General features: G+C 40.7%; 1 protein-coding gene across 2 annotated transcripts in view; it reads left to right on the top strand.

The window, feature by feature from the left end:
• LOC124582178 (alpha-mannosidase 2) overlaps positions 1–27,428 on the top strand; it is a 199,248-nt gene that overhangs the window by 150,472 nt on the left and 21,348 nt on the right. For both annotated transcript variants that reach the window (XM_047131307.1, XM_047131310.1), the window contains exons 13-17: positions 15,821–16,015; positions 16,108–16,274; positions 16,732–16,944; positions 22,772–22,950; positions 27,140–27,273. In XM_047131307.1, the coding sequence (XP_046987263.1) occupies positions 15,821–16,015; positions 16,108–16,274; positions 16,732–16,944; positions 22,772–22,950; positions 27,140–27,273 (888 nt within the window). The remainder of the gene's footprint in view (positions 1–15,820; positions 16,016–16,107; positions 16,275–16,731; positions 16,945–22,771; positions 22,951–27,139; positions 27,274–27,428) is intronic.

The following is a 27,428-nucleotide window of genomic DNA, read 5'->3' as shown; positions in this document are numbered from 1 at the left end:
AAGGGGCTGTTTGCATTTGCATTTCTAGAGTTTGCCATGGATAGCGTTCTTTACTCCTGATGATCATTATCTTGCCCTCTGTGGATGACGATGCCATCCATTACTTAGGGGAAGGGATGGGGAAGAGGTGAGGGGAGTACAGCATTTCATTATTGTTGCATGAGAAAGGCAGTATATCATGCTCCAGCAATACCAAATCCCTTACCATACAGGGTAAGTGCAGATAAGGCTGGAAACTATCCCAGCACTGTGGTGGATGGGATCTTCAGATTCCAGGACAAAATGTGTCATATAACATTTTGATGTTTGGAAGTCCAGAGGGTATCCTGCATCACTCAAGAATCATCTCCTCTGGAACATGGGAAAAACAGCTCTGCTGAGTTGAGTACTGTTGGTTTGGATTACAGATTGTGTAGTGGATGTCCTATCTTGAAAGCATTGTTTGATGATTGTGGTTATTCCTCCCAGAAATTGGAAGCAATGATTGATTCATACAGAACAGGAAAAACTGGCACTTATCAGGGAACTGGAGTGCCCTAAGAAGTGTGATAGTACCACTCTTGTCCTCTATACACATAATTGATCTTATGGGTAGTGTGAACAATAATCTGTGAGTGTGTGCTGATGGTGCTGTAGTGTATGGGAAACTGTGGTCATTGAATGTAGGAGGATACAAGATGACTTGGATAAGATCTCTATTTGGTGTGATGAATAGCAATGTGCTGTAAATGTGGAAACATGTAAGTTTATGCAGAGGAGTAGGAAAACAATCTTGTAATATTTGAATACAGAATTAGTGGTGTGCTGCTTTATAAAGTCACATTGATTAAATGTGTAGATGTAACTTTGCAAACCAATAGGAAATGGGATGAGAACATATGATTGGCTGTAGAGAAGGCAAAGGGTCGACTTCCATTTATTGGGAGAATTTATGAAAGAGTAGTTCATCTATAAAGGACACTGCATACAGAACACTTATGCTACCTATTCTTGAGTACCCCTTGAGTGTGTGGGATCCCCACCATGTTGGATTAAAGGAAAATATTGAAATAATTCAAAGGCATGCTGCCATATCTATTACTGGTTGGTTCGGTGAACATGGGAGTAATAAGGAAATGCTCCATGAACTTAAATGGGAATCCCTAGAAGGAAGAAACTACTCTTTTTGCAGAACATTATTGAAACAGATAAGAGAAATGGCAGATGTGATAGACTGCGGAATGATACTACTGGCCCCCAGCATACATCTTGTTGACACTCGTTGTTTTCCTTGCTCCATTTGTGAGTGGAACAGAAAAAGGAAAGACAAATAATGGTCCAAGAAGCCCTCCGCAGTGCAACATATGGTGGCTTACAGAGTGTGCATGTAGGTGTAGATCTACATCCACACCTTCTCCATCAGTCATGGTACAATAATGGGACAATAGCATGTAGGTAAAGATTAGTAAGCAACAATTTACACATAAATTTGATTTTAGATAGTTACAATATGTCAAACCATGCATTTCTTATGTTTTATTTTTTAAGAACAAGTTATGTCGTGTACTGGAAGATGCCTTGCTTGGTGTTAGGTAACATGTGAGTTAGGATGTTCCTTATTTGTCAGCTAAGCTGCAGTTTCTAGTTTACACTAGTTCAGATGTATGTGTATTGTCAGGGACACTCTCATACCAGTGACATTGCAGCAGTTTTAATTACATGGTAGCAAACCGTTAACTTGCAACACATTCTTTATTACACAGAACATATGGATACATGGAAATCACTAGGTAGTTCAAGTTCCAGTCCATGCTGGTCACTGTACATTATACAACCCACCAAGAAAATAATCCAGATAGTCTAGGGTCCATCCAGTCCATCAATAATCCATGAAACAGAAATCCAACGTAGTCCGGTCGAAGTCCAGTAAACAGCCAGGTCACAAAAGTATGGTGTAAGGAAGGTAGAGACTTAAGCACAGCATGGTTCGAAATATTCGGCAGAGGCCCAGTGGCATGTTTAGTTGTCATTAATAGTGGATATCACAGGGTGTCAATGTCACTGTGTGATAACAAAAATAAGCTTCCCTCATCGCATTAACAGGTGCATGGGCGGAAGTGTCCATGTCGATATTGTGATCATTGTACAGTAAGCAGAGGTGTGAGCTTGAAATAGTACTGAGCTGGCATGGGGGGTGGTGTTGGTTGTCTTGAGATGGAAGCCGCCAAGCTGGTTGGAGTATCGTATGAACATGGCTCCACGGGCAACCACTGGATATTTTTTGTCCCTAGGTAGCTGGTATCCATCCTGGGATCTGCCTTAAAGTGCGTGTCCGAACTTATGAGGCTATCAGGGTCGATGGTTGGGCTACCATGGGTATATTGTAGCCCTCAGATGGTCCCAGGGGGTCCGGTGTTGGCAGCTGTGTGGCAGTTCTGCTGAAGTGTGACCCCTTTTGTCTGTGTGGTCCTGTAGGAGGCCAAGAACTGGGTCAGGACCTTGGTCTTTGGTGCAACTGACAGCATATTCCATATCTGCACCTTACAAGGTGTAGATGAACCAATAGGCTCCGCCATTGGAGGCTGGGTGGAATAGTGCTGTTGTCAGGTGCCTTATGCTTCTCCGAGAGCAGAAATCCTGAAACATACCAGATGAAATTTGTAGGGCATTGTCCAGAATATTGTAACTGGCATTTCTTCAATGGCTAATATTTTCTGCAAGATGCTTATTGTCTCCCTTGCTGTGTTATATGACATTCAAGCTGTGTAAGAAAACTTAGAAAATGAAATTACAGTGAAATCCAGGCCTTTGTAGCTGCTTCCAGGCATTTATAAATATCAACAGGGGCAGTGAAAATGTGTGCCCTAAACGGGACTCGAACCCGGGATCTCCTGCTTTTATGGCAGATGCTCTATCTGACTGAGTCATCGAAGGCACAGAGGACAGTGTGACTACAGGGACTTCTCTCTGCCAAGCTTCCCATGAGACCCACATGTAAGCAGGAGATCCTGGATTTGAATCCCTCTTGGGGCACACATTTTCAACTGTCCCCATTGATATTTACCAACGCCTGTAAGCAGCTACAAAGGTCTGGATTTCACTGTAATTTCATTCTTCGAGAGCTGCAAGATCACCAATGGTGTCTGTTTTTTCAGACACGATCTTCACTTACAAAATGAGTCTATGACTACGAGTCACATCTTTCCAAAGAAGGGACTGGTTAAGTCCACCTGAATGCTATGCCATGATCAGTCCTGGAACTGCAGGCTGTCCTCTTCATGTTCTGTGTGATGCCAGGCCAAAAGGTGTGCTGCTTTGTGAGCACCTTCATGCATGCCATCCCCCGTGGTCAGGGTGTGGGAAGTTTATGACATTGTGATACAGTGGCAGAGGTTGATCACACAACAGTCACTGTTGTATATGTTGTACCACCTGGATCCTGGTGAAAATATTTGCAGAGTTCCGGAAGGGAATGGCATGGGAGACATTCTGACCAACTGTGACAAACATATTTCATAACTTGTTTAACAAAAAGGTCCTCAGCTATCCTGTGCAGTTACAGAAGGTGTATTAGGACTCTTGTAGGTGGTCGTGTAAGATGTCATCTGTTCCAAAGCACAGTGTTTCACAAGAGTCTGGTGTGGCCCATGATTCTTTGGGTAGTGTAGATAGAGCATCAGCAGTAGCATGTTGTGCTATCTGCCCATAGTGAATTGAGTAAATGTTGTTCATGAGGAAGAGGGCCCAGCATTTTAGTCATTGTGTATTTTTTCTGGAAGGCAGTTCTTAGGACTGAATAAGGAAATGAAGTTAATGTTCTGTTATAGGTGAAGTTCGGTGCCGTAAAGAAATGGTCAGAAATTTTAGGTGCCAAATATAATAGCCAGTGCTTCTTTTCTGATTTGTAAGTAATTTATGTCGGCCGAAGTGAGTGTTTTAGAAGTGTATGTGATAGGTTTTCCGTAAACATCATTACTTTTGTGTAAAAGAATGGCCCTGGTGCCATGTTAGATGCATCAATGCCCATGATAAGGCATTGTAATGGGTCATAGGCTGCCAGACTGTAGGTAATGTTGAGACTGACAATTCATGTTTTCCAACTTTCTTGTGTAGAGTCCGGTGATCTCGGCAGCATTTGGTATAAATTTAGCATAATAAATTTAGCATAATAAGATGATAGATTTCTTCAGCTTTTATCATTATCGTAGATAAAGTTGAGACCTATATGTCTCAAAGAAAATTTAATTCCATCAGATCTATAGATCACATAATAATTTATTTTGCTGAGAAATGACTGATGATCTGTGAAGTTCATAAGCACTTGGGTTTCTTCTATGGCTTCCATGTATGTTAAGTTGATTAATGTCCTGTATGACTTGATCTTGAAAGAATTCACACTATAGTCCATTTTGTTGTATTGTGTGAAATAGTAGTTTTGAGTTAACAAGATTTTGTAGCACCACTTATTAAAATATCATCCAGGTAACTGACTATGCTCAGAGTCTTTTGACTCACTGCCAGCACACTGGATGGCATTAGGCAGCAACTTGCTACAATTCAGTGAAATTATGAAATTGTCAAAGTTGCACAGAAGTTTGTTTTTATTTAAATGATGACCAACTTCTGATCTTAGTCCATTATCAAGCCATCCTAATGCTACCACAATGTCTGTGTGCTTGCCACATTGCCTGTGTGAGTGGGTTAGTGCAAGGTACTATTTGCATATGACAGTTCAATTTTGGATGTGCGGGATGGGGGTGGGGGGTGAGGGGAAGACAGCACTGGAGTGTCGTGTGCAAATATTACCTTACACTTAGCCACTCACACAAGCAATGGGGCCTGTATACATGCATAATGGTAGCACTTATATGAGTTGCTTTGTAATGGAGTAAAGTCCTAAACTGGTTGTCATTTAAATAAAAGCAAACTTCTATCCAACTTTAATGGTTATGTAATTTCATTCAATCTTTTGAATTGACTTTTCCAGGAAAAGGTGGAAAATCACTGTTACACTAGAAGTTCTGAAAATCAGTCTGATATACCTGTACAGAGCAGTAATTGTATATAAGCCTTGGATAGATCAGTTTTAGATAAGTACAGCTCACCGGATAGCCATGACATGAACTCTTCTTACCTATGACTGGAGTAGATGTCAATCTGTTATAGTGCATTTATAGTTGATTTAAAGTCACCACAAGTATATAGGGAGCTATTTAGTTTTCATAATACTATCAGTAGTATTTTCCATTGACAGGATGTGATAGTTGTGAGGAGGTCTTGTTGCAACAGACGATATAATTAGGATTTAATGTCATCTCACAATGCTACTGCTGCTGGCATAGCTCTCTAAAATAATGAGATGCCACAGAAGACTTTAGCAGAATGTGAGCTCCATAATTATTTGCACCTTCTAAGCCTGCTGGAGATAGGTCTGAAAATTGAGTGCATAGTGATTCAAGGTCATTGAATGAAACACTGTTGATGTCATCTACTGTTTTAAAACTAAAAGATAAAAAAGTGTCCATCCCAAAAATATTTTGTGCCTGACAGATGGCACAACTAAGAATTTAATTGGATAGCTGACTTTCTTGTGTAACACCAGCATTGTTCTTTTACTGTGCATGAGTATGCAGTGTTTGCTGTAGATTGTACTCTTTTTGATCTATGCTGAAGAGATGGCAGACCCATTAGAGCCTAGGCATCCTTCATTTATAACAGAAACGGAACCAATGTCAACAGAAAATTTTACTTGTTTGTTGTTGACCGTTAGTGGACAGTCAAATACTGCAACTGTGGCTGTAACATGTTTACACTGTTGCTGCATTGTGGGTGCAATGTGGTGCTGCTTTTGCAAACCTGCAACCCCTGTCCTTGTTTGCAATAATGTGCACAGTGTGTTTCCCTGTCAGGGCACTGAGTGGGGCATGTATTTGTTCTCGTTGTTGTGCCTACAGTTTTATTTATTGTCACAATTGTTGCTTTTGTTGTTCTTATTGTTGGGTCTGCTGTCACATTTGAAGTTGCAGGCATTGCAGCCATCCTCATACTCACACTGAATTCGAGTCCTTGTCACCTATATTACACCTGTAGTACTGTGTGACACTCTTTATTACACAGAAAATATGGATACACTCTTATTGCTTCATGATTCCAGTCTGCATTGGTTATTGTAATTTGTAGAATACACAAAGAGAATAATCCAAATAGTCCAGGGTCTGGCCACTACATCAATATCCATGGAGCAACAATCTAACTTGATTCAACAGAAGTCCAATAAACAGCCAGGTTATGGAAGTACAGTCTAAGCAAGATAGAGACTTTAACACAGCATGATTCTAAGTGTATTAAGTGGCCTGGTGACTGGGTTTTATCTCTGGCTTCATGTCAGTGGCCAGCTCCATTTGATGGCTTGCTGGTGCCCCTAACAGGCCACCAGCAGAGTCATTGGTAGCAGACATTGTAGGGTATTGACCTTGCTGTTGGATGCCAGACATATAACACAAATGATTTCCTCACAGCAACTCATGGCTGGGCAACATTAAATCTAAACCTACACTTGTGGAGAGCTCCTGAGGGCCCTTTATTGTCACCAATTTAACTTGCCGAATTATAGGCCGTATTTCTCTGTTTTTCTATGACCTCGCACTTGATGTGTGGCATAGTTGTGTTCTAGACTGAACAAATGCAATGGGAATGATGGGCCAGCAAATTCAGTGTGTAGTGATCTGACTGCATTTTGTTACAAGACTGTGTCCACTCTTCCACCGTCAATCACACATACAGTGAATGTGCTGCATCTCCCACACCACACAACGGTGTGCCCTGTATCTGCCACAGTTAGCTCTCCTTTCTTCCCCCCACTGCAGCATCCCAACAAAATGTGATTTGCCATGGTAGAATTTGATGCAACATTTCAGGCAGGCACAGCACGGCCATCAGAAAGCATATGGGCATCACTACTGCACTTGATGCCAAAGAAGCTAGTTGGCTGCCAGCTGTGCAGTAATTATAGAACACCGAATAATTTTGCAATTCTTAATCACTACCTGGTGCAATACCTTCTAGCTTTTACATATAATCTTTCTTGTTGAAATCCCGCCGCTGATGAATGTGATGTCACAACTGTTTACGTTAGTTTCAATTGAACAGTTGCCATTGAGCTCACACATGCGCAGTTGAGTTGCATATGAGCAGTACCCTCTATCGCTTCTGGGTACTTGAAGTGTGGTGTTAGTTGTATCAGCAGTAGCAGCAAGCAGTGAGATGCTAATCAGAAAAAAATTTCTGACGCGCCCAAGCTGCCAGATTCGCACACGTGCAAAGCAATCAGTGTGTTTGTGGCTTGGGGGGATAGTCTCCATGTGACCCATATTTACATTTAGTGATTTTGCTGTTTCCTCTTCATTTACAGTTCCCACGTTAAATGAAAACAGTGGCTGGGAGCTATCAGGTGAATTAAAATACGATCACATAATTATGGAAGGCTAAAACATATTATTAGTTTGTTTTCTGATTTTATTTTATTTCCACATTTTTGGCAGTCAAGCATCAGTTGGCTTGCAGAACAATGAAACTATTTTTGTCAGTTTGATAAGGAAATTTGGCCTTTATTAATATTTTCCACTGAGGCAGTCAATTATTTAAAACAAAGTGTTTCATTCCACAGTATTGGCTAGTTCCAAATGTTCACTGAATTTCAAGTGTATGTTTTCATCTTCTGTCACACATGTCAGTAAGCCATAATAAAGAACCAAACATGAGGTAGTACAGTACTGGTACTCAAAGAAAATTTACTTTCTGAAAACCAAATTAAAAAGCTTAATATCAGGTTGGGGCCTACTTCATTGTGAATCTGGTCATACGAATGTGCACTTCAAGCCAAATTATGTGTTTTAGTATGGTTTACAAAATTCCAATGCTCTTGGAGTATCCTCTGGTGTCCTGTTTCTTTTATGGTGTAATGTAAGATATCTTAATGCTTTATGCGTATAAATATACGGGCTTCCTATGTCATCGTAGCTGCACACATGCCTGCTTTTTGGCGCTTTCTGGCAACTGTTGAAACAAACCTATTCCCACCCGCACTCAGGAAAATATTGTGAGTGGTTGTTTGAAAAGCACTACTTTCAAAGTAAATTACCTTTTACACAAGATGAACTATGTTTCGTGTTGTGAGAATTTCTTAAATCACAGGCTGCTTGACTCTCATTTCAAACTTAACGCTTTGAGGACCAGACACTTAGAAGAATTTTGGGCCGAGAAGACCAGACATTTAGGTCATTATTTTAAATTTTACTGGAACACATAGGTGATATATCTTAAAGTGTAACACACACAAAAAAGACCAATATTACATGTGAAAGCTTAGCTTCTCTTATAGCTTATGAATCTTCGAGACCAAGATTATATGCGAAAGCTTAGCTTTTCTTATAGCTACACTATACATATTAATTCAAACCATTAACTTTTCCTATTTGCGTTTTCACGCTACTTAATAGTGATGTTGGCACTGCCTCTGAATATCTGTAGTCATCAGCTGTCAAGATCACGTGACATGAGCAATGATTGGCTTAGAAAAGTGCATCGCAATCCCTATTTCAATGCTTCAGAAACTAGAGTGCTGTGTTTGGTGGAATTCTGATTTTTACTTTCATAATACGAAGATATGCAGCGTACATATTGCCACACATCAAAGAGCTTTCCAAAACTTTTTTCTCTGGATTCCATTTGTTAAAGTGCTGGAAAGTTCTAGACTAGTGTATAGAACGTTAATCTTTCAAAGGACTGATAAGTTTTACAGTTTTGAGGGAATGTATACTGTCACTTAACATGGAGAAAGTGTGTTTTCGCTCCAGAAAAACTATATTTTTTAATTGGGACATCCGGGAAAAATCTGGGAATTTCTTTTCCTTGTCGTTGTATACACCCTGTTGAAGGCCACATCTTCACAATGTATACTGACTATTGGCCCACTGATGTGTTCGCACTTTCCCAGCCCTAGATCAGCTATGTGCCATTTCAACTTAATGCCCTCAATTTCATTGCCTAGTTCTTGACTTGACATTTGATTCATCAGTGACATTGAAAATGTGTGTATTTACACTCTGTTCAGAGTCTGTGCCAAATCTCAAGCAATATATTGAAATGAGATGGCAGTGTCACAGAAGGACACAGAACTGAAGGACCTGCTGCCTTGAACATTAGGCCTCCAATTGCGGCATGTGCCACTGCCAGGTATCAGTGCAACAATGTATTGCGACTTAAGCCACAGGCTGGATGTAGCCATATGTACCTACATCACTTCGCTGCTGTCCTTGCATGGACTAAGTCATCCAGGTATCCACCCTACAATACCAGAATATTTTATATGGTCTGACATACAAAAAGACTGTTTGCCATGGACCAAGAAATGCGTCCCCTGCCAGAAGTGCAATGTCACATGCCATGTACAGGCACTGCTCAGAAACTTCGTTACTCCCATTGCATGTTTTATTTTAAGACCTTGCGAGGCCTTAAACTTCCAACCTGGGGAACCCACAACATTGGGATGGGCTTTACTGAGTGCTACTACGACTACGGCTATAACAACAACAACAACAACTACTACTACTACTACTACTACTACTGCTACTACCACCACTACCACTACCACTACCACCACCTGTGGTAAGAATGCCATTGTACACCTATGTGCTGATTTGGCCAGATACTTTTTGTAATTATGTATAAAATTATGCAAAACTGTGTTTGCTACCATATACAGACTATGTAGATTTGCAGCTCATACTGAGAACGAATGCCTTGAATTCTCCAAAATCAGCACTTGAGCTCTTTCAGTGACTTCAGTGGTCTTCATGACATCTAGCAAGTGATGCTTCCTCAGTGGTGCAGTCGAATCTCTGTTTGACTTTTCTGAAGCTCAATACTTCTTCACAACTTCATAAACTGTCGATTTTTTATATTTAAAGAAGCAAATTGCATCTGCAGCTTAGCCCCCCAGTGCGAATGCCTTCGGCAGTCATGGCTCTCTCGTCATACTCTGAATTTTGTTTCAAAATCTTAGCCATCTTGTGATTATAACTGATCACTAGAAACAGTTGGCAGTGCAGAGTGTCAACAATGACCTCTGGCAGTGGAGTAATGAGAAAGGAAATCTATAGATTTACCTGGATTTTGTATTCTTTAGGTATGGTATCACTTTCAGGTCAGTTGTAACATGAATAAATTGTATCATTGCAGCATCAGAAAGTGAAACAACTGGGAAATGAAGCAAAGTGGTACTTACATTTTATAGACTTCGTATTAGTTTTTCTGGCACCTGTCTGATGATGGCAGGGATCCTCATATTAAGGACCACTCAGAGCATAATACATGACTTACCATCTGCAAGTCAGAAATGGTTGGGTTCAGTCCTGAATAATTCACAAAGTGCATGCCTTATGTGATATTAGACATAACGTATGTTACCAAAGTACAGGAGACTATTGTGTTAGTGACTCAGTACCATGGAGTCTTCAAAGAAATACTGAGCCATATCATTTCAATAATTGTTATGGTTTCTTAGGAGCGAATTAGTGTTGTTTGGTACAAGCAGACAGACCTCTGTGGAGGAAAAAATCCATTACATATATACGGCACACAAGTGACGGCTAGGTCAATGTTTGGTGTTTTTTCAGTGTGTTGATTACTTGTTTACGTTCTTCGTTTATTCTCATGAACTTCCTAGAATAGAATTTCCGTTAGCTAGAATGCACATTACTGCTGTTTGCTGCCAGATTAGTTCCTGTTTTCTTTTACTGTGTATAACTTTTAAACTTAATTTAGAACAATGTCACTTGGAGTTTGTTTATGAGTTTTATTAAAATATGAGCATTCGTCAGTCTTCTTGTGCTTATTTTTATTGAGAGCTGTGTAGTATGAATGAAATTTAGATTACTTTGTCTAAATTCTGTCATAAATGGGAAATGAAACATCTTGTCTTTGTTTTCTGAACAGCTTTGTAATATTTAAAACTGTATACTATGCTAAAATCGAGATCACTAATATCCTATAAAATGTTGACCTTCATATTGTACACAGACTTAGGACAAAATTAATCATCATAAAATTTGTGCTTCTCTCTAAACAATTTACTATGAAAGTTAGTATATTATTAAATGCTTGAAAATCATTATTTGTTATCCTTGGTTTTTGTTGTGGACTTCAGTCCAAAGACTGGTTTGATGCAGCTCTTTGCACTATTAGGTCCATCATGAAAATAGGGACCTCAAGGTCATCTCACTGTTCTACAGCATTGCCAGTTAGTGGTAATTTCAGCTGTTTGTAAAACTCCTGAAAAAATGTGAGACAAATCTATTTCTTGTCCAAAAAAATACGAGACATATCTATTTTTAGTCTAGAATATGATGAAGTACTTTCCAACAGAAAATTCTTGCAAGCAGCTAAGAAAAAGAATAAAAACTAAAAGTTACAAGAATTTTGAAGAAAAATATTATTTTATTTCAACTTGTGGGGAAACAGAGCTACTGACATATTTGGACTGAAAATAATATATGAACATTTTTAAAGTTTGTAGATGATTATTATACCTATTATATAATGAAAATGTAAAAGTATTCCAAGATAAAAAATAAAACACTGTAAGACGTGTGAAATACACTTATGTATTGAAAAGTGTTGTCACTGACAAATTTGTGTTCTTTGGAACTTTCAGCGAGAAAGTTGTTAAGGAAACTATGAATTAATTTTGGTAACATCTGAGACATCATTTGCGAGAGACTCCATGTGTAACAGCATACGAGTATTTGTGTGCCGCCACCAGGATTTCAGTTCTGATGGCTTGCCTTGATAGGACAGAGAATATTCCCTATCTCCCAAAAATTTATTTGCAGCCCTTACTGACTCTTTGTCACTGCACACCGCCTCTGCAGGTTCGGGTATTAGAATAGGCCCGAGGTATTCCTGCCTATCATAAGATGCGACTTAAAGGAGTCTCATATATTTTGGCCTTTATGTTATGGTCCCCTGTGGGGTTTGACCACCATTCTTCTTAATTTTCCTGAAGAGTGAGCCAATTGGGGAAGGGCACCTTAAATGGTGCATCGTGTCCATTGTGCGCTGAGACGTTTAGCATCCTTCGTCGACATGGATCTGCACTTCCACTCATTCTCGGACTGGTTGGCAAGATCACCCTTCTGGGTGCATTTTCCTCCTTCCACTGTGCAGTATCGTTTTCTGCGTTGACAGTGATAATGGACTTGTTTACTTGTTTGCACCTGATATCCAGCATGGTAGCCAGTCCATTGTGGTGGGGCCACCGTGTACCCTGTTAGTTGGAGCCCCCTGACCACACAGGGGTTGCTCTGTTAATGCCTGCACCATTAACTCCCCATGTATACCAAGGAGTAGATGTCCGTCACCCTGGGGAATCAGGACTCCCATCCTGCCAGATGGCCTTTGCTGCGGTTGGGTGGTGCCTGTGGGGAGGGCCCCTGGTCAGAGTGGGTGGCATCAGGGTGGATGATACGCTACGAACTGTAGTACGTCATCTCTTACTGGTAGTCAACCGCCAGCAGTTGCTGAGCGTTCAAGGACTCAATTCAATGCATAGAAGTATGACCCCAAATCGTTCCCCTCCCTGGCTACTCCATGGGAGGAATGCCAGGCTAAGGATGGCAGTGAACCATATTCATCCCGGCACCTAGTATGTACGAGAGCTGATGGGGAATCCTTTGTGTTGATGAAGCCTCAGCTTTCTGTAGAGCATTTAGAGGACAAGTTTGGGGAGGTGGAGGGATTGTCCAAAATGCGATCAGGGTCAGTCTTGATAAAAACAGCATCCTCTGCCCAGTCACGGGCATTACTTGCTTGTGACAAGCTGGACGATGTTTCTTTTACTGTCACGCCCCATAAGAGCTTAAATATGGTCCAGGGTATTATATTCCACAGGACCCTCTTTTGCAGTCTGATGACGAGCTGCATGCCAATTTAGAGTGGTGAGGTGTTCATTTCCCCCTTCTTGTCCATAGGGGTCCGAATGATAATCAGGTTGCCACCGGTGCCTTCATCTTGACCTTCGAGGGTGATGATCTACCGCTGTGTTGTCAAGCCATATATCCCTCCCCTGATGCGCTGCTTTTAAATGCTGGAAGTTCAGGCATATGTCTTCCTACTGCACTTCCAGTGCCTTCCATCTGTGTCAACTGTGGAGAGCACCTTTCACCTTGCTCACTGAACTGCAGGATTCTCCAGAAAGAACGGAAAATCATGGAATACAAGACCCTGGACCGACTAACCTACACTGAGGCTAAGAGGAAGTTTGAACACCTACATCCTGTGCCTATGACATCTTCTTACGCCACTGCTATGAGAACAGTTATTGCCCCATCAGTTCCGCCAATTCCAGTCGGCTCTGGTGGGCACTTCCCTCCCTGTTGTTCCTGCACCACCTACTTTGGGAGCAACACCCTCCCAAACCATCAGGGACATCAGTCCCACGTTCTCAGCCAGAGAAGCGTAAGTCTTCTTCAGCTCCTCTCACTAGGAAGGGTTCCCTAGGGACACTCCCTTCCCAGGTTCCTATCAGTGGTAAAGCGGACACCCGCCAGTGGCTGAAGCACCCACAGGTAGTAGGTCGTAGGGCTTCACAGTCCTCCTCAGTCCCTGAGACTGAATCAGTGAAGCCCTCCCAGCCGGAAAAACCCAAGGAGCAGAAAGAGAAACCAAAAAGAAAAAGACCCCCAAGAACCAACGCACTACAGTGGCACCCACTCCACTGCTATATACAAGCTCTGTGTCTGAGTGTGAAGTGGAGATTCTGGAGTCCACCGAGGACCTAGATCTCACTTGGACCTCGGACACAAAGTATGTTGATCACACAGGTACTCAGTCGGTGGCAGCAGGTGACCCTGAGGCGTAGACTGCCTCGTTGAGTGTTTCATGCCTTCCCAGTCTCACAATAACATCATCCTCCAGTGGAATTGCAATGGTTTTTTCCACCACCTGGCTGAGCTACGGTAACTGTTAGCTTTACAGCTGCTTTGTGCTCCATGCCAGGGTTGCCTCCAGCAAGGTCGCTCTACCACTGATAATGTTGTGTGCCTTGAGTCTGCCATCCAGACTGCCTTTTCCAGGCACCAACACCTGGTTGCCTTCTTCTTTGATGTACAGAAAGTGTATGACACAACCTGGCGACATCATATGCTTGCCACTTTATATGAGTGGGGTCTTCGGGGCCCACTCCTGATTTTAATCCAAAACTTCCTGTTGCTCCATAATTTCTGTGTCCAAGTTGGTGCCTCCCATAGTTCCCTCCATATCCAGGAGAATGGAGTCCCATAGGGCTCTGTATTGAGTGTTTCTCTATTTTTAGTGACCGTAAACGGTCTAGCAGCTGCTGTAGGGCCGTCGGTCTCACCTTCTCTGTATGCAGATGGCTTCTGCATTTCGTACTGTTCCTCCAGTAGTAGTGTTGATGTGGCGTCTACAGGGAGCCATTCACAAGGTGCAGCCATGGCTTCCAGATTTCAGCCGCAAAGTCGTGTGTCATGTACTTCCATCGGCATCGTACTCCTCATCCGAGACCAGAATTTTACCTTAATGATGATCCACTCACGGTACTGGAGATATATCGATTCTTAGGACTGGTTTTCAGTGCTTGATTGATTTGGCTTTCTCATCTTCCTCAGCTTAAGCGGCAGCACCTCAATGCCCTCCGGGGCCTCCGCTGCCTGAGCAACACCAACTGGGGAGCAGATCACTCTACGCTGCTGCAGCTCTACAGAGCCCTTGTTCAATCCCACCTTGCTTATGGGAGTGTGGCTTTTGGTTTGGCGGCACCCTCAGCATTGCATCTACTTGACCCAGTGTTCCACTGCAGAGTTCGACTAGTGACAGGAGCTTTTAGGATGAGTCTGGTGACCAGCGTACTGACAGAGGTTGGAATTCCTCAATTACCATGTCCTTTTCCCAACCATGGCTGTTCAACTCCCGCATCGGCAGCCCATGTCATGGCCTATGACTGCACTTCATGTCTAGTCCCTTCTGTCTGAACTGGAGTTCTTCCATTTACCACCTCTACTCAAGGTCCATTCATGTACACCTCAATGGTGTAAACCTAGGCTGAAGCTTCGCCTGGACCTTTCCCATGGCCCTAAGGACTCAGTCAACTTTGCGGCTCTCCACTGTCACTTCCTGTCGATTCTTGACATGTACCAGGGCCATGAAGTGATTTACACGGACAGCTCGATGGCTGATGGTCACATTGGTTTCGCATATGTTCATGGAGGACATATTGAACAGCACTCCTTGGCTGATGGCTGCAGTGTTTTCACGGCAGAGCTGGTGGCCATATCTTGTGCTCTTCAGCACATCCGCTCATGCCCTGGCGAGTCGTTTCTTGTCTGTAATGACTCCTTGAGCAGCCTACAAGCTGTAATGAAGCAATGAGACAGGTGAATCACAATGCTTAGTGCTGACACACTTCAGGGTGTTGGTGTGACCTTGAGGTGTCTAATTTCGTGAAAGCCACTCTATTCCATCTTCTGCAAATTTCTTCATTTGTAGTCCGTAGAATATAAATTTTATAATTAAAAATTGTCTAAAGTAATATCTTCTGATGACAAGGATAATTTATTGTTGGGATACATAAATTTTGTAGTACATAGATGACAATTGGTGCACACTATATTTATTTGATGATGTCATGACAAATTAACTTATACTAATTTTTTAAAAATATAGGGTAATTAAGAAACTTTTTATGTTAGTTTTCAAGATATTGTGATGTAATTTTAGAGTTACTTGCAAAACTTTTAATAAATGCACCTTATATGCGGTATAGGAGACCTATCAGGACGATCCACAATTTACCTATTTTGATTTGGATGATGTTCGGAAACACCACTATAGTCTTCCAGAGAAAACAACTCTAACATTTGGAGATGGTCATGAATACAGAAAAATTGTTATTTTTAATTCTCTGACCTGGAAAAGACGTGAACTTATTACAATACGTGTTTCTACTCCATATGTTAAGGTAATGTGTAGGTTTTTACTTTCCTGATTTTTTTGAAAATAGCGGTTGTGTTTTCAGAATGTGTAGTTATATATAATTTTATGTTTTTGTAGGTAACTCATAACAATGGATCCCAAATAATATGCCAGGTTACTCCAACATTTCTTCAGAATGGAAATATGATTGATTCACATTATGATGTTTCATTCATAGCAGATGTGCCAGCCTTATCTTTGGTTTCGTACTTCATTAATGTTTTACCTTCAGGCACTCAACTCCTGTAAGTAATGAAGTATATTCCAGAGAATGACTTAATTACTTTCTTTGTGAAAATAAGTGTACATTGTTTCATGACATACATTAAAAATTATAGGTTGATTTTATTTGTTTATACGAAACGTGGATTTGAGATAGACCATGTCAATAAAGCTACAGAGAATCACCCAAGAAATGTGCTCACTTATATGTAATTGATTTAGCTTTTAACTCAGCACTTGAAATTTATAACAAAAATATTTTGTGAAGTACAAGATTTATTTTGTAAATATTTGTGCACTGTGCAAGAAAGATCAAATTCAGCTGAAATAGTTAAAGAAGCTTTTTGTCCTTAAAAAATTCTTAATCTTTTGTACTTGTAAGTATAAAAGGAAAGCAGTGACCAGTTGTGTAAAGTAATCTTATATGAAGATGTAATCCATGTTCCAAATTATTAAATTCTTCTCTTTTTTTTATTGCAGTTCAGATTCACTTTCCCAAATAAAGCTTTTGAACACTCCTAATAACTTCCTGAAAGTTGATGGCTTTGAGAATGTTCAGGTTTTTAATGATGCACACGAATTTTCAATAAAAAATAAGTTCTTATCTGCTGCTTTTGGTGTAGATGGACTCCTTAAAGCTATAACAATCAGAAGTTCTGGCATCACTGTTCCCGTCAGTCTAGATTTTGCCAGGTAAGATTCGTAGGCATTATTTTACAGACTTTTTTCCACCTTAAAATATCTGCAGTTTGAATATAAAAGTGAGATTTGTTATTTAGGTATTGTTTTCTGATTTCTTTCTTATATTATTTTAATAAAGGACGTACTAATAATTTTGTACTCTGCTCAATATTAAGAATGGTTTTGTATTTAACTTTTGTATGTAGTGGGTGACATTGTTAGTTGGCAGTGAAGTCATGAAAGAAATGTTTGAAGTCTTGAAAGAAACGTGACCAACCACACCTACTGTTTCTGTGCCTGTGTGTGAATGTTTATTATAATTGTATCAAAAGGAACATTAACTTGAGAAAACTATAAAATTATGTGACAATTGTCAGCCAATATTTATTTACAAGAGGAGAAATTTTTAGTACTGCCAATAGACACAAATAAAGGCACGTAAAACAATCCTAAATTTCAGAACTATTTGTTCTCTACTTTAAAAGGCTAAAAAGGATTGGTATATCAATAGACCCCAAGATGAGAGGGACCCCCTGTTGTGAGAACGAGGGGAGACAAATATGAAGGAGGTGTCTGAGGGAGTAGTACATTGGTAAGCACTGTGTCAACTTCAGTCCAGAGATAATAAAGATAGAATGAAAAGAAAATATGGATTAAATGGAAGAGAAATGAAATGGAGAAGATTAGTTTTTAACGTCCCATGAACAACGAGGCCTTTAGAGATGGAGCACAAGCTCGGATTAGGGAGGGATGTGGAAGGAAATTGGCTGTGCCCTTTCAAAGGAACCATCCCGGCAATTGCCTGAAACGATTTTAGGTAAATCATGGAAAACCCAAATCAGGATGGCCGGACATGGATTTGAACTGTCGTCCTCCCGAATGCGAGTCCAGTGTGCTAATCACTGCGCCATCCCGCTCAGTTAGAAGAAATGAATTGAATAGAGAATTTAAGAACCAGAAGGAAGAAGAGACTGGGTGAAGACATTTATATAATATACACTATACGATGAAAAGTATCCAGATATGCTCAGGTAATTGGAATTGACAAGAGGCACGTTTGACAGTGTGAAAGGAGGTGGGAGTATTGTATTATCAGTAGAGAAGCAGTTATTGTAGAATGGGTCAGTCAGTAGTGCTCAGTGACTTCAAATTTGGGCTATTCATTGGATGTCATTAGCGTAAAAAATCCATCGGGAACATTTTAACCCTTCTAAAGCTACCCAAGTTGATTGTTGGTGATGTAATTGTGAAGTGAAATGTTACGGAACACTCACAGATAAACTAAGATCAGGCACACATTATCAACTGAGAGACAATGGCTATCGAGCATTGCAGAGAGTGATTGTAAAAAAATCATGGATTAGGAGAAGGAATCATCTGTGAGTTCCAAAGGACAACCAGCAGTCCACCTTGCGCTTTGACTGTGCATAGGGAGTTGGAAAGAACAGTGTGCAACGTTCGAGCAGCTCTTCATAAACCATACATTTCTGTAGTCGGTTCTAAGTGAGTCACAAAGTTGTGTAAAGAATGATGTCACTGGACAGTGAATGACTGCAAATGAGTGACTTGATGTGATAAATCATGATATGTCCTGTGACAGTCCAATGATAGGGTTTGGGTTTGCTGAATGCCTGCTCAAAGGTTTCCTGCTATCATGTGCATTGCCAACTGAAGTACGGAGGAGATGGTCTTATGACATGGCTATGTACTTAGTAGTTAGGATTGGTCACCTTATTGCATTTCAGAAAACACTAAATGCAGAAGAATATGAACACATATTACACATTGTTTACTGTGTAAAGTAGAGGAACAGTTTGGTAATGATGATTGTATCACATGACAGTACAACCTGTCTTAAAGGAGCATCTGAGAGACAATGGTTTGTGTACAGTAACATTCCTGAAATGAACCAACCTACCCAGAGTCCTGACCTGAAGCCAAAAGGCCATCTTTGGGATGATTTAGAATATCGACATCACTACAGATCCCCGTGTCCAACATTATGATCTTCTCTGGTTTCAGCTCTTGAGGAAGAATAGGCTGCCATTCTTCCACAGACATCCAGACACCTCACTGAAAGTGTTGCCAGCAGAGTTGAAGCTGTCAGTAAGGCAGAGGGTGGCCACATTTCATATTAATGTCTGGAAACTTTTGATCAGATAGTGTATATCAGGCCTTTGTACTTAAGTAATGCAGAGAGTATTTCAGTGGTTAGAGAACCCGTGCCCTTCTTCTTTTTCTGCCCTTAAAGAAACAGTGTGTTGAACCATCTCTTTGGCTATGCAGTATGTTAGGATTTGTTATTTCATAATGGTATTTATAACATCAACTGAATTTTATGCCAGTGCATGGCAGAACATGATAATACAGGGTGCCCAGGCTAGAGGTATGCACAAACAAATGCATGTAACAAAATAACTTGACATTTTATGCTGTTGGGTAAATACTCAATCGACAGAGACATTCTCCACGATATGATCCTCACTATTTATGCTGTTGAGTAAATACTCAATCGACAGAGACATTCTCCACGATATGATCCTCACTGTTTCGTGAACAGTACTGAGACATATGGCACATGTGCACAAATGTTTATGTGCAGCAGGCACAGGTACGCCTGACAGTCAACATGTGGACACCTTAACGAAAGGTGCAGTATGTGCTATGGTTAGCAGAGTTAAAATCTGTTACACCTGTACAGCAGCAGGCAAGAAAAGAATAGAATGTGGATCCTCCCATATTTAAATCCATTATCAGTGGGACAGAACTTTTACAGTCATGGTAAGTTTGATTTCATATGCTGGAAAACATTGTAAAAGGTATGTGAATGAAGAGACCATAGAATTTGGTGCGCAAAAGCATTTTTCAGAAGCCCACTTAAATCCGTTAGACAAGTTAGTAGGGAGCTGGCCATCCCATGTATAACGGAGCAAACCATTGCGCGCAAGGTTCTTCAGTTGCGTGCTTACAAACTCCAACTTTTGCACCACATTAAGCTTGAGGATCACTGCAATTGATGTGATTTTGCAGTTGAAATGTTGCATCGTTTAAACAGAAACAACAACTAACTTGGTGCAATGCTGTTCAGTGATGAATCTACCTTCCATGTCTGTGGAAAAGTTGACAGATGTAACTGTCAAAGTAGTGGGAAGAAAGACTGCAGGAGAAGTATTGAGTATGGACGGGACACACCAAAAGTTGATGATTGGGTGATCAGTTTTTTTTTTTTTTAAAGGAGTCTACAGCAACAGTGCACATCTATCTCGACATGTTGGTGAACTAGGCAGTTCCACAGATGCCTCCTAGTGTTATTTTCCAGTGGTATGGTGCCCCTTTCCACTGTCATGAAGATGTTACTACATTTCTCCATGAGACGTTTCCTGAGCATTGGATCGGAAGGGAGGGTCCCATTGTCTGGCCCTCTTGGTGTCCTGATCTGACTTGCTCAATTTCAGTGCATGGGGGTTTAATGAGGACATTGGTTACAGAACAAAGGTTTGATATGTGGAACATCTGAGATGATGAATCTGCGGTGCAGTAGATGCCATGCTTGTGAACATGTGATGAGTACTGTTTCAGTATCTGTCGAGCTACAAATGGGGTTCACATTTAACTGTACCAACATGCATAAAAATATTTGAGCTCCTGTGTACAATATTGGATAAATAAAAATGTAAATCTGGATCAGTATTGAAAAGTAAACAAATGATATAAGAACGTAGGCTTCCACGGCCGGTGTCATAGTGATTAAAATTCTTCTGGGTATTATGCCGCGTCATTGCTAAAAACTAACAACAATAATAAAGTACCTGCACGCGGAGAGCCACCACCACCCAGCTCAAAAGTATTCTGTTCTCCATACGTTAACTGCCTGAGCGATGAAAATAACATTAAAGAAGAATTAAAGGAGCTACAACACACGATTTGTGCCAACGGCTATGATGACAACATCATAAGAAAGGTAGCTAAAACCAAAGGGAGCAGAACACGAGAAGAAGGCAAAGAAGAGAAGCTTCCACTGGTACACTTACCATATGTAAAAGGCGTCAGTGAACGGCTAGGCAACTTTCTCCGCTGACAAGGTTTCAAACCGAGTTTTTGAAGCAGTTACAGGATCCACGAAATGATAGGTTCCACCAAGGATGTAATCAACAATCTTAACACTGCAGGTGTTTACGAACTGCAGTGTGAGTGCAGAGCTGCCTACATAGGAGAAACAGGGAGACCTGTCAGCGTACGAGTAACAGAACAAGAATGCTATGTACAATTACAACAACATGATAAATCGGTGATAGTGGAACACCATCGTGACTATGGACAATCTATCAGGTTCCAGGAAGCTCGAGTACTGGCGAAAGAATCATGGATGTGAGAACGCAAAATACGGGAGGCGATCGAAATTATCAAGCAGCCTGACAACATTAACAGGGAAGATGGCTTCAAACTCCCGGCGTCCTGGCTGCCGGCCATCCCAGCGAGTAGTCGCGGGGCAGAAGCTACATGGGATACGGACGTATCTGCACAACCAGCTTAGAGCAACTGTCAGTCCACTTCTGCGCACACCTGGAGGAAAACTTGCCGACCAGAAGCCGAATGCTGATTGGCGGACAGCTACCAATCGTTGATGACATGGACATTCACGAATAGCCTCTTTCCTTTAACCTTCCTTTATGTCATGACTAGCCAATCATATTAGAGGGCCAATTAAAAGTTTTACAACAGTGATGTCAGACATCGATAGTCTGTAATAAATAGAAGCACGTATCCCCATGCAAAACCAGTCACGCCCTGCGGTAGGCCGTTGCAATTCGGCCGAAATGTCGGTTTTAGTTTATTATTGTTGTTAGTTTTTAGAAGTGATGCAGCATAATACTCAGAAGAATTTTAATCACTAAGTAAACAAATGTTTTTGTATAACTCTAGCACAGACACCCTGTATTAAATAGAAAACACTTCCTACTGCTCTGCTAAGTTATATTTATTTTGTCAAAAACCATCTCTCAGCATCCTAGGCCACCTTCAGCTGTCACCTGAAGATGGACTAAGAAGCTGAAAGTAAGTGCGCAACGAAATAAATATAATTTTGTACAGTGTTAGGAAGTGGTTTCCTGTTTAGTATAATTCTATTTCTCCTAATTCAAAAGAGTGTTTAGATTGGACAAATAAATGAAATAAATTGCTTAATAAATACTTTTGCAAGTGACTGCTAAATTGATGTTATAGATGTTCCTCAGACTCACAGTAAATAGGATCAGGAATGAGTGAACTGAAGTTGAACAGGATGATGCACTTTGTCATAGGCCATGATGTAAACAGACCTAGGTGGACAGTGTTGTCACCAAAAAATATGAGTCCTGTAGGCATTATTGAGATATGTAGAGGGCCGCCCATACTCCACTTGGCAATACCAGGAAGCTGCAGGAAGCTATTGGTACAGAATGATTGAGTGTTTCTCTTCTCACCTTCCTGGACCGTTTTAAGTTGATTCTGTATCAAACTGATACACTATATAATACCAGTGGGAGTTATGCACAGTACTAGTACATATTGCGTGACTCCTGTCTCCCCGTTGTAATAATTATGTGTACAATTATCTCTTTTAATTATAACAACTTTTCTGAGCTCTATTTGGGGTTTCATGCTCTATACTCTCCATAAAATTGGGATTGCAGTAATTTTATAATCTACTGTAGAAATTTTCCATCCACTCCAGGTTGGTAATAGTTGTATGATGAGTTGGTCTTGATTTAACAGCTTGTTCTGTAGTTAGTTTTTGGCCCATTCGTTTTAAATCATTAGATTTTTGTACATATTTGAACTTTATCTGTTTTTAATTTAGGTACCTTGCCAGAGAAGGAAAAGAAAGGAGTGGTGCTTATCTATTTTTACCAGATGGTGCTGCTGAAACTGTGAGAATTGTATCTCCCATGATAAGGATTATAGAAGGACCGCTTTTCTCACAAGTTGATGTTGTTGTGCCATTTGTCCAGCACACTGTTAAAGTGTATAATACACCAGGTAATAAACATTGTAATGTATTTGGTTGTAATAGAAATATGATCATTATCCTATGTTGCTCACTGCTTCTTTTCATGTTCATTGTACCTGTAAAGGAGTCAGAACCTAGTCATAAAAACTAGGTGTTTTCTTGTTTCACCCATGACAGTTAGTTTATATATATTAATATATATTTGTCAAACTTGATAAAGATTCTCATTTTTCATATTTCTGTTTGTTTGTTGCAGTAGTATGACTTTCATGGAGCCCAGTTAGGACACATATATCTTGTTTTTGGAAAAAAATTTGTCATGATTATCCAATGTTTTTAATGCTCACTTGTGGCTTGTTTGTGAATAAATGAATAAACAGGGGCAAGTTTAGCCAAGGCATTTTCTGTAGAAATAACAATAACACCTGTAACAAAAGTCAGGGGATAGCGATATGCATGTATACTGATGGCAGTAATATCACTTACAGAAGTTATAAAGGGGCAGTGCAGTGGTGGAGTTAACCTTCGTACTTAGGTGATTCATGTGAAAAGGTTTCTGACATGATAATGGTCACATAATGGGAATTAACAGACTTCAAGTGTGGAAAACTAGGCATGTGAGACATTCAATTTCAGAAATTGGTAGGAGATCCACAGTGTCAAGAGTGTGCCAAGAATACAAAATTTCAGGCACTACCTCTTACCACAGGGACAATGCAGTGGCTGACAGCTTTCACTTAACAACTGAAAGCAGCAGTGTTTGTGTAAAGTTGTCAGTGCTAACAGACAAGCAGCACTTCATGAAATAACCCAGAAATCAATGTAAAACATATGAGAAACATATCCATTATGACAGTGTGATGAAATTCTGCGTAAGTGGGCTATGGCAGTAGACGACCGATGTGAGCGCCTTTACTAACAGCATGACATCGCCTGCAGTGCCTCTCCTGGCTTGTGAACATATCTGTTGGAAACTGGATGACTGGGAAACCATGACCTGATCAGATGAGTACCAATTGTAGATGGTAAATGCTGATGGTAGGATTTGGGTGTGGTACAGACCCCACAAAGCTATGGCAAGGTATTGTGGGGCTGGTTGTGGCTACACAATGGCGTGGGCTGTGTTTACATGGAATGTAATCGTTTACTGGAAATGGTTATCTTCAGCTACTTGGAGATCATTTGCAACCAGTCATGGACTTAATTTTCCCAAACAATGGCAGAATTTTTATGGATGACAACACTTCGTGTCACTGGGACACTGTTGTTTGTAATTAGTTTGAAGAATATTCTGGACAATTTGAGTGATAGATTGGCCACCCAGATCACCTGACTTGAATCCCATTGAATGTTTATGCGAGATAAACTCTTTGCTTTTATGTATATCTGCTTGTGTCTGTATATGTGCGGATGGATATATATATATATATGTGTGTGTGTGTGTGTGTGTGTGTGTGTGTGTGTGTGTGTGTGTGTGCGCGTGTGTAAACGTGTTCCTTTTTCCCCCCAAGGTAAGTCTTTCTGCTCCCGTGATTGGAATGAGTCCTTACCCTCTCCCTTAAAACCCACATCCTTTCGTCTTTCCCTCTCCTTCCCTCTTTCCTGATTGAAGCAACCGTGGGTTGCGAAAGCTTGAAATTTGTGTGTGTGTGTGTGTGTGTGTTTGTGTTTGTTATTGTTTCTATCAACGTGCCAACGCTTTCGTTTGGTAAGTTACAGAATCTTTGTTTTTATATATATAAATAATAGAAACATTCCAGATGGGAAAAATATATTTAAAAAAATGCTGTGACTTACCAAGCGGGAAATTCGCTGGTAGATAGACACAATAAAGAACACACAAACACACACAAATAGCAAGCTTTCGCAACCCACGGTTGCTTCATCAGGAAACAGGGAAGGAGAGGGAAAGATGAAAGGATGTGGGTTTTACGGGAGAGGGTAAGGAGTCATTCCAATCCCGGGAGCGGAAAGACTTACCTTAGGGGGAAAAGGGACAGGTATACACTCGCACACACACACATATCAATCCGCACATAACAGACACAAGCAGACATTTGTAAAGGCAAAGAGTTTTGGCAGAGATGTCAGTCGAGGCAGAAGTACAGAGGCAAAGATGTTGTTGAAAGACAGGTGAGGTATGAGCGGCGGCAACTTGAAATTAGCGGACGTTGAGGCCTGGTGGATAACGAGAAGAGAGGATATACTGAAGGGCAAGTTCCCATCTCCGGAGTTCTGACAGGTGGTGTTAGTGGGAAGTATCCAGATAACCCGGACGGTGTAACACTGTGCCAAGATGTGCTGGCCGTGCACCAAGGCATGTTTAGCCACAGGGTGATCCTCATTACCAACGAACACTGTCTGCCTGTGTCCATTCATGTGAATGGACAGTTTGTTGCTGGTCATTCCCACATAGAAAGCTTCACAGTGTAGGCAGGTCAGTTGGTAAATCACATGGGTGCTTTCACACGTGGCTCTGTCTTTTATCGTGTACACCTTCCGGGTTACAGGACTGGAGTAGGTGGTGGTGGGAGGGTGCATTGGACAGGTTTTAGACAGGGGGCAGTTACAAGGGTAGGAGCCAGAGGGTAGGGAAGGTGGTTTGGGGATTTCATAGGGATGAACCAAGAGGTTACAAAGGTTAGGTGGACGGCGGAAAGACACTCTTGGTGGAGTGGGGAGGATTTCATGAAGGATGGATCTCATTTCAGGGCAGGATTTGAGGAAGTCGTATCCCTGCTGGAGAGCCACATTCAGAGTCTGATCCAGTCCCGGAAAGTATCCCGTCACAAGTGAGGCACTTTTGGGGTTCTTCTGTGGGAGGTTCTGGGTTTGAGGGGATGAGGAAGTGGCTCTGGTTATTTGCTTCTATACCAGGTCGAGAGGGTAGTTGCGGGATGTGAAAGCTGTTTCCAGGTTTTTGGTGTAATGGTTCAGGGATTCGGAATTGGTGCAGATTCGTTTGCCATGAAGACCTAGGCTGTAGGGAAGGGACCGTTTGATGTGGAATGGGTGGCAGCTGTCATAATGGAGGTACTGTTGCTTGTTGGTGGGTTTGATGTGGACGGATGTGTGAAGCTGGCCATTGGACAGATGGAGGTCAACATTGAGGAAAGTGGCATGGGATTTGGAGTAGGACCAGGTGAATCTGATGGAATCAAAGGAGTTGAGGTTGGAGAGGAAATTCTGGAGTTCTTCTTCACTGTGAGTCCAGATCATGAAGATGTCGTCAATAAATCTGTACCAAACTTTGGGTTGGCAGGCCTGGGTAACCAAGAAGGCTTCCTCTAAGTGAAAAAGTATTGTATACCAGGAGTAAATCTAATGATTGTCTCTAACTAGAAGCCTGTAAATGTATGTGTATACAAATTAGCTTATTTTAAATTGGTCTAAACTTGTGAATACTTTGACATGTCCTATATTGTTGTAAAAAGAGATCTACGGATGAATAAAGCTGCTGCTACTACTAGCAACACTTGAGGGAAATTATGGATGGTGACAAAAGAACAACTGATGTGTACGATGACAGATAAAAAGTTAAAAGGCAGCTTGATTTCTAGCTCCAGGAAACTTTTAAATAATTATCTCTGTTGAGCAAGTTAAATATCAGAAATAGGATGAAAGGTTAAAATGTGTGTGTGTGTGTGTGTGTGTGTGTGTGTGTGTGTGTGTGTGTGTTGCAAGCTAAGAAATGTTGCTCCAAATTCTGGACTGTGAGTCACAACAGCTAGAAAAATAATCTAAAGCAACAATCAGCAAATACTTGTTAATTTGTCTATCATTTATGTTACTTTTTTTTCTCTCTTTTTTCCATTTTCACCCTGTAGATTGTTTTGAATTTATTCATTGTTCTTCATTCCCTCCTGGCTAATCCCTCTGTTTCTGGAGTGACTTTTCTTTCTCTCAGGTATCTGCAAATTATGTATTCTTATTTTTTTGGTTTCTGTCACTCTTGTTTCTCTTGGCGAAAACATTTTTAAAAGTCCCTAGAAGGTAAAGATACTTCTAGGTGAAGAAGAATATCAAACTTATGAAAACTAACATTAATGAAAATAAAAACTTTTCGCTCATAGAAATAGTTTCATGTAGTAGTTTAGACTTAACAGAAATTAATATTGGAAAGCTATGGATGGCATACACTATTTTGATTACTCCGCTCTTAGACATTTGTTATAATCTGTGATTCGGTTTACTCATATTTAAATTTCAAATGTTTAGGAGCTGATTCATTTGGAATTGAAATCCACAACTTGGTTGATATTACAGACCAAGCTAATTATGAACTAGTTATGCGGTTCTCGAGTGGTATACAAAATGGTGATGAATTCTTCACTGATCTAAATGGTTTACAGGTATGGTACATGTATGATAAACATTAAATCTTGCATATAAATGTTAATCATTAGAGTAGAAATTTACAAATTGAAATAAATGTATTGTACTACGTTTACAGATATTTGTGGCTGGTGATGTTGAAAAATATTGATGACAATTAACTCCCACTGTC

The sequence above is a fragment of the Schistocerca americana genome, chromosome 1, assembly GCF_021461395.2.
Source record: "Schistocerca americana isolate TAMUIC-IGC-003095 chromosome 1, iqSchAmer2.1, whole genome shotgun sequence".
Classification (NCBI taxonomy): Eukaryota; Metazoa; Arthropoda; class Insecta; order Orthoptera; family Acrididae; genus Schistocerca; species Schistocerca americana.
This window is presented reverse-complemented; position numbering and strand designations above follow the sequence as displayed.